The sequence below is a fragment of the Populus euphratica genome, unplaced genomic scaffold (genome assembly GCF_000495115.2).
Source record: "Populus euphratica unplaced genomic scaffold, PopEup_1.0 scaffold3611.1, whole genome shotgun sequence".
Classification (NCBI taxonomy): Eukaryota; Viridiplantae; Streptophyta; class Magnoliopsida; order Malpighiales; family Salicaceae; genus Populus; species Populus euphratica.
Window position 1 is genome coordinate 1 of NW_011503566.1, and position 9,744 is coordinate 9,744.

Below are 9,744 nucleotides of genomic sequence, written 5' to 3' on the forward strand. Positions count from 1 at the left end.
TTGATTGATGACGAACATTGTTTATTATTTTTTTGCCTTTGGATGGCAGAAAATCAGAGAAGAGAATGAGCAGCAATGTCAAAGCAGATTGACTCTGTATTCGATGGCGCAGGAGCCAAACCGTATCCTTATTTGTGCTTGTTTTCGTACTGGATTTTGTCTCTGAAATAGGCGCGGTTAATTAATGTAATGTTTTTTGAGGTTATTAATTGCTTCTTCTTCTTCCTTAACGACATCCGTCCTGTGTTTAGTGGCTTTGTGATATGGTGTGTGGAGAAGCAGCTCCGGTTGGTTCCAGTCCCAAAATCTCTGCATGGCAAGTTTTATTCTGGGAATTCATATGTAGTTTTGAGTGTAAGTTGTTGGTTCTCGCATTTCACTGTTAATATAGAAATTCCTTTTTTTTCGGGATAATATTGAGCTTCGTTTCTTGTTTGTGCTGTGCGACAGACGGTTGTTCCAAGAAGCGGCCCTCCTCAGCACGACATACATTACTGGTTGGGAAAAGATGCAAATGAGGTCTTTTTTTTTAAAAAAAAAATCTTGCCTTCTTATCTTAGTTACTTGGGATTTAGTCGACCTGTATTGATATGGGAACCGCTAAATTTCGAATTGCCAGCTTAGATTATAAAGATCAAATGAATTATGTGAAATATATGCAACCGAATGAATGCATCAAAGAAAGCAATCAATTGAGCACAAGATCTTTAAACGAAGAAACTTTCCGAGTCAAAACATTTTGTTGACTCAATTTATTGTTGTTACCATACTGTGGCATTTGATCTAGGAGATCGATGAAAAATTTTTTAGTTAGTTCACCGCAGGCCTCGTCCATCTTAAATTATTCACAGACACTTGTCTCCCTATCTTCTCTGACTGTAATGGTTTGTAGAGCGCAAATTTTACATTTGATAGCTTGCATTAGTACAACATGTTCTAAGGTTGCTTAATGGTATTTGCAGGTGGAATCGACCCTAGCATCAGACAAAGCACTAGAATTAGATTCAGCTCTAGGGTCTTGTACTGTGCAGTATAAGGAAGTTCAGGGCCAAGAAACAGAGAAGTTCCTGTCATATTTTAAGCCATGTGTTATACCCATTGAAGGAGTGTTTTCTTCAGATTCTGGACAGTTGAATGGTGAATCATACAAAATTAGCTTGTTAACATGCAAAGGGGAGCATGTTGTTTCTGTGAAAGAAGTAAGTCACGAACAACTCTATAAACTTATGTGGAAACTGAATTAGCCATCTAGGACTTGAGAGATGCTGAAGATTTGTCACTCATTTACTGTTAAAACCCTCAGTTATTTCAGATAGGTGCATACAGCTATTTTTGATGCGATTGCATGGATTCTTCTAGATGGAGCCTGAAATTAATACTTATAAAAGTGTAGCTAACATAATTTTAGTCAGCATTTGTTTACACACTTCTTTATTTGCTGGTTAATTTGAAACAACTTTTAGAAGCAGAATGATTATTGATATTGATTTTTTTTTAAAGATTAATTTATCAATAAATATGCACCTGCATATGTCCTAGTCCTGTTTGGATTTTGGTGAATATGGTTTTAAAGGTGAGCATTCTGAGCAGGTGCCTTTTTCTCGGTCATCCTTGAACCACAATGATGTATTCATACTTGACACTGCATCCAAAATTTTCCTCTTTAGTGGGTGCAACTCTAGCACTCAAGAAAGGGCTAAAGCTTTGGAGGTTGTTCAGTATATCAAGGAGAACAAGCATGGTGGAACCTGTGAAGTGGCCACTGTAGGTCAGGCTCCTTTCCCCCCCTCTTTCTCTCTCTATCTAAAGAAAAAAAGAATACGCGAGTAATTATTCTGGTGCTGCAGAGGATGGGAAACTTGTTGGTGATCCTGAAGTTGGTGAGTTCTGGAGTTTTTTTGGCGGATATGCTCCTATTCCTAGAGATTCACCTTGTGTTGAGAAACATACTGATTCTCCATTCTCACAATTGTTCTGGTGAGTTTTTTCTTCATCTACAGGCATTCTCTGCTCCTTTTGGACACATGGTCACTCCTGCATATTGCCAAGTCTAAGGTTGCCATTCAAAAGCTCGGCTAGTTTGCCTAGGATTAGGATTGATAACATTCAACTATTGAAGTCATCTTGTATTTGGCCACCAAAAGGATACTGTATTGTGTTCTTACAAATACAAATAATTATGCCTTGCCCTTAGCTTGCCTAATTTCATAGACGATTCACTTTTTTTGGATTTTGGATGTAGTTGTGTGTGCATGGCTACCAGTATGTGCCTGCATGCTTTGTATGTGTTTACTGTTTCCCTAAAATTTTCCTTTCATTGAAATAACACCTGTTGCTTCTTTTTCTGAAAATACTTAAGAGTACTTATTGACAGGATAACAGCACAGGCTAAGCTGTGTCCTTGTGAAGGTAGTTCGCTGAACAAAGAAATGCTAGAGACAAACAAGTGCTATATGCTTGACTGTGGTGCTGAGATTTTTGTATGGATGGGAAGAAATACCTCCATTACAGAAAGGAAGAAATCAATTTCAGTTACTGAGGTAAAAAAATGACCACCTTTTCAAATTTTCTTCTCGTGCTAGCCCATAGGGATTCCTACGAGCATTATTCTTACCTTTTTTACTGGCTACTCCTTTGCAGGATCTACTGAGAAATCAGGGAAGGTCAATGGCAACCCATTTAACTTTTCTAACTGAAGGATTAGAGACTTCCATATTTAGGTCATATTTTAAGAATTGGCCTCAAGTGGTGGAGCCAAAGTTGTATGAAGAAGGTCGTGGAAAAGTAGCAGGTCTGTTACCTGTGCAGATAAATTATAGGAAAGATTAGAAAGGGTGATAGCAGAATGGGTGGTTTTACTAATTTAGTTGCTTTAATGCTAACTATTTAGTTCACCTTTTTTTTTCAGCAATATTTAAGCAACAGGGTTATGATGTGAAGGAACTGCCTGATGAAGAAGACTGCCAGCCATATATAAATTGCCGAGGAAAACTGAAGGTAGTTTGTCATTTTTTTTTTTGAGTTTTGATCACAGCCAAATATTATCCTAGGTTCCTGTTTGATGCAATTTTAATAATTCAGGTTTGGCGGATAAATGGTGAACAGCTGACCCTTATTCCTGATCCAGAGCAAACAAAGCTCTTCAGTGGAGATTGCTACATTGTTCAGTATACATATCCTGGCAATGGGAGGGATGAACATTTGTTTTATGCATGGCTTGGCCGTGACAGTGTACCGGTAAGTGTTGAAAATTATGATAGACTTCGAAGATAGGGATCAACCATAGGAATAATATTTTGACTGATATCTGCACATGTTGCAAAAACTGCTCACACATGATAGTGGAATTGGGGCAAGATTTAGGTGGAAATTCTTTTGTTCTTATAAGATCATGTATGATTTACTATATATTTGTATATTTTGAAATAAAAAAGCTTTTATATTTTCTTCACTGGGAATTCTAAAAGTTTTGACTGGTGGGTTGTGAGGTCTTAAGGGTAGAGGGGAAAAAGATGAGAGGAAAAGAATCAGTATTTTTGTTTTTCATTTGAAATAGTCTTTCTTCAAATTAAAATTAAAAAAAAGGAAAATGAGAACTGTAGTTTTCTTTTCATTGCACATTGTTTCTACTTGAGTTACAAACAAGTCATATTTGCCTGGAAACGCAAAAACATTTGGTATTGGAATTTTATGCTTGTTGTCCTTCTGAAACAGTTAATGGTTTTCCTTTTTCTTTGAACTTTCTAATTTAATGTTATAAAATCAATATAAAGTGAAAAGACCTCTTAAATACTTATAATCATGGTGTCTATCTGATGTGCTAACAATCCTTTACTGCTCGCAGGATGATAGAGCGGATGCTATCTCCCACATGAATGCTATAGCAGACTCAAGCAAAAGGGATCCAGTTTTGGTTTGTTCTTTTTTCTCGCATTTATATGCATTATTTTGGAAACCTTCCATCCAGTTATTCAAGAAACTGATTTACTACTGACTGAACTAATATTCTGTATTTAGGTTCAAGTTATTCAAGACAAGGAGCCACTTCTATTTTTCTCAATTTTTCAGGCAGTAATTATATTCAAGGTCTGTACTTAGTAAACTTTTATGCTCTTTCTTTTTATTTTCTTTTTCTGTCATTTGTATTTTGCCCTTCATTTCCCTAGTTAATGTACTATTAAACATGCCCTGCTTTTTCTTTTTTCTTACTTTTTTTGTCATTTCCTTCAGGGAGGTTTAAGTAAACGGTACAAGAACTTGATTGCGGAGAAAGGAATTTTGGACGAAACTTATGATGAACAAAAGACTGCACTTTTTCGAGTTCAAGGGATCAGTCCAGAGAACATGCAAGCCATCCAAGTTGACCAGGTAGGTCGGCACAGTGAAATCTACACAATTATGGTCACTCTTGCTCTTTTAGAGTTGTCTTGCAGGACATTCTTTTGCACAATAACAATCCTTGTGATTGTAATGCTACAAAATCACTGCTGTGTAAATGCAAGTGTCAACTTTTGACACCAAAACCATGTAATTGTCTCCATCACACCAATAATATTTTTAACACAGATATGAACAGTTGTTTGCCTATATTGATCATGCCATAAATCTTTTCAATACACAAAAGTATGCTCTGTTTTAATTCCATGGTTTTAATTCCATTATGTGGTCTGTAGGATGGAATCAACGAATAACATAATATGCCAAAACAGAGAGTGTTTGTATTTGCTTCTTAAATGCTGTTGCAATTTGATAGTCAATTGATTATGAGCTGTGCAACTCATGCAGGTTTCAAATTCCTTGAACTCCTCGTATTGTTACATCTTGCAAACTGGAACATCCGTCTTCACATGGATTGGGAATCTCTCTTCTACTGTAGACCATGCTCTTCTTGACAGAATGCTGGAATTGATTAATGTATGTACTCTGTTGAGCCATCACCAGGTGGCCATATGTTAATGGTTATATGCTTACGCTCTGGGTTTATCAACTCTACATTGCATTTAGTTTAGCTTTTAGGAGGGATAAGTGGGAAAATTTGGTGTTAATTTCTAAACGGTTTTAGATTTTGCAGTAAAGTTCTTTGATTTCACGGTAAAAGTTTAGCATTTATAATTAAATATTTTAGGTTTTATTCCAAGGTTTAGTATGTTACAGTAAAAGCTGGACATTAAGTCGAGTAGCTTGCAAGCCTTGCATCCCAGCTAAAACGTCATGTTAGTGCTTGCTTCTCCTAAAAACACACATAAATCAGAAGAAATTTTTACAAAATTTCCCTTCTGTTACACTTGCTTCCCCTTCAATTTTAAAACCAAACACATTGTAAAACTTCTCTATCCCTCTCTTATTTTCCCTCTGATTGATGATTGAGCTTATAGTTATTTGAATTGATTTCTCTTCTTGACTTTCCAAAAGAGTAAAGAGAATTATATTTTATCTGGTCATTTGCAGCCAACATGGCAACCTATATCAGTGCGGGAAGGGAGTGAACCTGATATTTTTTGGAATGCCCTTGGTGGAAAAACTGAGTATCCAAGGCAAAAGGAGCTAAAACAACATGTTGAAGATCCACATCTATTTACACTTACATGCTCTGATGGTATGCAAAATACACTTTCAAATTTCATTCATTCTAGAGATGATGTGCTCTGCCTTGGTTCTGAATTATTACAGGTGTTAATTGCTGTCAAATTTTTTCTGATGGTGGGAATTGGATCTTATGCTGCTTGGTTGAATTTTGTTGCAGGCGATTTCAAGGTATAATTAAATGTGGTTTCACAGGCACATATACAATTAGAAGTTGGTGGATCTTTATGATAGGTTATATAAGCTTCGTATGCAATGGTTTTGAATGCCAGATTCAACAATAGCTGGGTCATGATTTTTTAATTTTGGTGATTATAAACATGTCAACCACTTTAGCAAATTACTCCTGTATGGTACATTTAGGAGATGATTCTTATTTTTATCTGTCACTGCAAAAATTGTGTTAATCACGTTCCCTTTATTTCAGGTGAAAGAGATATACAACTTTGCACAGGATGATTTAACCACTGAAGATGTGTTAATACTTGACTGCCACGAGGAAATACATGTTTGGATTGGAAGCCATTCAAACATCAAATCAAAGCAGCAAGCCATCTTGCTTGGCATGGTAACTTATTTGTTTTAACTTGTTTCAAGTTATTTTCCTGGACACAGGTATCTTTATTTAACAGTATGAGTTGCTCATTTTCTGAATCACTTTATGAAACATGGACCTTAACACTTCAATTTAACTATTCAAATTATGTACGAGAAAATCTGATGGTTCATATGGCATGAATTGTTTTAAGGTTCCAGCTATTGTTTAATGGTCTCATGTGTGATGGCTTTTTATAAGCCACTTATAGTCCAATACATGACATGGATTCAAGTGCATTGATTAGCTAAGAATAAACCTGATGTTCTTCAGTTTTCACCTCTATCTGCATCTGTGTGTGTATTTCTTCTCATAGTTTCACTTGAAACTGGCAGAAATTCCTTCAGACAGACCCGCTGGTTGAAGGACTATCTTCCGAGACTCCTATTTATGTCATTACAGAGGGGCGGGAGCCACTTTTCTTCACTCGCTTCTTTGAGTGGGATTCGTCAAAGGCAAATGTAAGTGGATCTAGATGTGGCATATGTTGCAGATGACAACTGAATGCGTTGATAATTCCTGATGTTCTAGCAAATACAATTTTCCTAACATTAATGGTGTTATATGGGAAGTATCATAACTCGAAAATGGTAGTGGGAGATATAAATTGTCTTCTGCAGTTAAGGTGATGCATTTGTGTATTGGGGGAGTGGTGGGGATTCAATAAATCACTGTCAAAAATCCAGTAAACGTTCTCCATAAACAAAGAAACATACAGCCCTAGTTTCTTCCCAGTCTCTTTTTTTATTACTGTATGACTAGACATGCTCACATTTTGAAGTACATGGTGAACGTCAAGGAAACTAGAAGATAGCAATGAAATTTCCTTGTGATGTATTCATAATGAACTTTAGTTAACGATTTTAACATGGTTGTGGACCTTGTAGATGCATGGAAACTCCTTTGAACGAAGGCTCGCTATTCTGAAAGGAAAGAAGCAAAATCTTGAAGTAAGTGTGGTATCTTACTTTGCAATACTTGTCTTGTGCATGTGGATGGGTGCATTTCCTGGCTCTGAAAGCTCTAGTAAAATGCTTAAGTAGCCAAAGAATGTCACTGGCCCAAATATTCCTTTATCATTAATGACCAATGAGAATTGCTCAATAACTTTTCAATGGAATATATAGCCTAAGAATTTCAATGTGGATTGATATGGCATGCATTTAACTGATTCTTGCTTCAGGCTCAATCCGGCCATACTGTTTTATCCCAATGTAATCTCATTTCATTTCATGTGGGATGCATTATTATTAGCTTGAGATGATGAAGGCAATGTTGATGATGTTGTGGAAAAAGATAGTGAGGTTTTTAACCTTGTATTTATAGATATCAGATTTGTTTTTGCACATTAGGTTCTGGACAGCATTTGGCCTCTTTGATTGTGATATAAGGTTGAATTTATTCATGCTTCATTTTATTTTCTGTGCAGGTTCATACAAGTAAATCATGGAAAGCATCCCCCAAGGAGACAACTCCAGATGGTTTAAGAAGCAAGTCTGTAAGTTCAAATGGGAGAAATAGTACATCTCCAGTATCCAGTGCTTCAGTCACGCACTTTAATTCTTCAACCAACTACCAAATCTCCACCCCAGCTCCAACAGCAAGAAAGCTCTTTCCTGGATCCCCCTTTCATGACAGTGCTGGTAATAAAGAATCATTCAATTTGTTAATATGGAATGCAGTGACAAAATTTTAGTCCCCCCACCCTTAATAACAGTGAAACCTTGGCATGCACAGTTGTAGTCATTGGATCAAATAACTATCAACAAAGGATAATTGCTAATTAAATGCATATCAGATTGAATAGATTATGCCACCAAATGTTTATGACAGAATGGAAATTTGACATGATTAACATACAAAATTTTGTGGATTTTGACCTGGTCATCCTATTGCATGACCTGGTGGAAGAATGACGAACTTCAGAATGAATGAAACATGGAGAAGGATACAATCCTGCGGGATGCTGGCTTTTTACTCTTGCAAACTTGATGACATGTTCTGATTGAAATTTTTATTAAAACTTCATTGTTGGTCATTTCAGGTTCTCCAAAAGCAGAGGCAGAATCCCCTTCTCAGGCTGCAGTTTTAGCTCAGGTTGATGGCAATGATGCTAGTGAGAACTCAGTGATCTATCCTTATGAGCGATTGAAAGTGAATTCAAGTGATCCAGTAACGGACATAGATGTAACCAAAAGAGAGGTAGCCATTTTGTTTTCGTCTAAACCTTCTCCATTTATCGTTACAGCACACCATTTGACTATAAAATTAGCCGCTACAATTTGAATTCACTTCAGGGGCATTGTGGCTATATTGAGAATGCCGTGTAAAAAATTTCAAAGAGTTTTTTTTCAATGATAATACCAAATGAAGATTTTGAGTGGCTATTTTTTAGGATATGATTCTGCTATGTTTGCCATTGCATTGCTGTGGTGCAATTGAATATCAGTTCTATTCAGCAGCTAATTTCAGTTTCTGAATTTAGGGATACTTATGCGACGAGGAGTTTCAAGAGAAGTTTGGAATGCGGAAAAAAGCATTTTATGAGCTTCCAAAATGGAGACAGAACAAGCTGAAGATATCTCTTCATCTTTTTTAAGGGAGATCAGAGGTACAGAAATATGATCTTTCCATCTTAGAAAAGTGAAATCTTTTCTTGCTAACAGGTTTTGGGCATTGATGGGGCATCTAGGGTTTCTTGAATCTGCTATATTGACTACTATCCATCTTCAGAGCGTAATCATTTTGCATGGAGAAATGTCATATATTAAAAAGATCCTCCAAGGTACCTGTTCTAAGTCATGTTTTCTTGTCGTTGAAACCGATTTTTAGTTAGTTACTTGAATCAACTTGCTGAAGTGGAGCTGGCATGAAGTGCCTTGCTCAACAGTTCCAATCGACGCGTCTTCTTATGAAATAATTATTAGTCATGTAGTAGATGATCGATGTTTGATATCTTGTGGGACAGAATTTTTTAGTATAAAAACACTACCAAGATTATGAACAACTTTTTGATAATGTTATCAAGTTTCATGATCTAGCTTATTATAATTCTGATTTAGTTAATGAATTTATTTTTTATTTAATTATATAATAATGAAAATAAATTGTGAATTTGAACCTTTAAATCAAAGCTCAGGCTCGTCTACGAGGTCATCTATTCCTTTTTTAAAAAACGAAGTTATGCATGTTGTTTGATTGCACATGCATTTTAGCAATCAAACAACACTGGTGTGGCAATCTGACCAAAAAAGCGGTCAAAGGCTCGGGGTTTTTTTGCTATAAAAATTTATTTTATCTATTTTAACCTTAAAAAACCTAATAAACATCCTTAGCATCTAAATGAATTGCTCTCTTAAGTTAAAACTTTAAATTGCTTTAAAATCACAATTAAATTAAAAAAAAATTCTCTCGGCACTGGTATGTATTTTCAACTTGGAAGGTTTAAAAACTTTTTCGTCAAACTATTCTTATTAAAAGAAATAAATTCATTGATATTAAAGTTAAAATGTAGCAAGCAACTTTCTGGCCTTTTCACTTCTTTTAAACTTTTGAAACTGAAAATA

At 35.8% G+C, this 9,744-nt stretch overlaps 1 protein-coding gene across 3 annotated transcripts; it reads left to right on the forward strand.

Annotated features, from left to right (window-relative positions):
• The first annotated feature begins 21 nt into the window (after positions 1 to 21).
• Positions 22 to 9,190, forward strand: LOC105119858 (villin-1-like). 3 transcript variants are annotated; one of them, XM_011018053.1, is made up of 21 exons: positions 22 to 354; positions 451 to 519; positions 963 to 1,199; positions 1,591 to 1,768; positions 1,848 to 1,977; positions 2,375 to 2,540; positions 2,641 to 2,791; positions 2,909 to 2,997; positions 3,082 to 3,237; positions 3,845 to 3,913; positions 4,018 to 4,086; positions 4,231 to 4,368; positions 4,786 to 4,914; positions 5,449 to 5,754; positions 6,011 to 6,151; positions 6,514 to 6,639; positions 7,066 to 7,128; positions 7,608 to 7,821; positions 8,223 to 8,380; positions 8,664 to 8,789; positions 8,845 to 9,190. In XM_011018053.1, the coding sequence occupies exons 1-20, from the start codon at positions 190 to 192 to the stop codon at positions 8,775 to 8,777; spliced, it is 2,868 nt and encodes a 955-aa protein (XP_011016355.1). In that variant the 5' UTR covers positions 22 to 189; the 3' UTR covers positions 8,778 to 8,789; positions 8,845 to 9,190. The 3 variants fall into 3 exon arrangements, with proteins under 3 accessions (XP_011016355.1, XP_011016357.1, XP_011016354.1); XM_011018055.1 differs by having other exon boundaries at positions 23 to 354; positions 5,449 to 5,596; positions 5,744 to 5,754; positions 8,664 to 9,190; XM_011018052.1 differs by having other exon boundaries at positions 23 to 354; positions 8,664 to 9,190.
• The last annotated feature ends 554 nt before the right edge of the window (positions 9,191 to 9,744 follow it).

What these genes read in the sequence shown, in the direction of transcription:
- LOC105119858 (XM_011018053.1), top strand. Translation starts at nt 190, where the DNA reads ATGTTTTTTGAGGTTATTAATTGCTTCTTCTTCTTCCTTAACGACATC. An exon ending in CCATTCTCACAATTGTTCTG is followed by an intron (nt 1,978 to 2,374) that starts GTGAGTTTTTTC and finishes ACTTATTGACAG; the next exon opens with GATAACAGCACAGGCTAAGC. An exon ending in AAGCCATCTTGCTTGGCATG is followed by an intron (nt 6,152 to 6,513) that starts GTAACTTATTTG and finishes TGAAACTGGCAG; the next exon opens with AAATTCCTTCAGACAGACCC.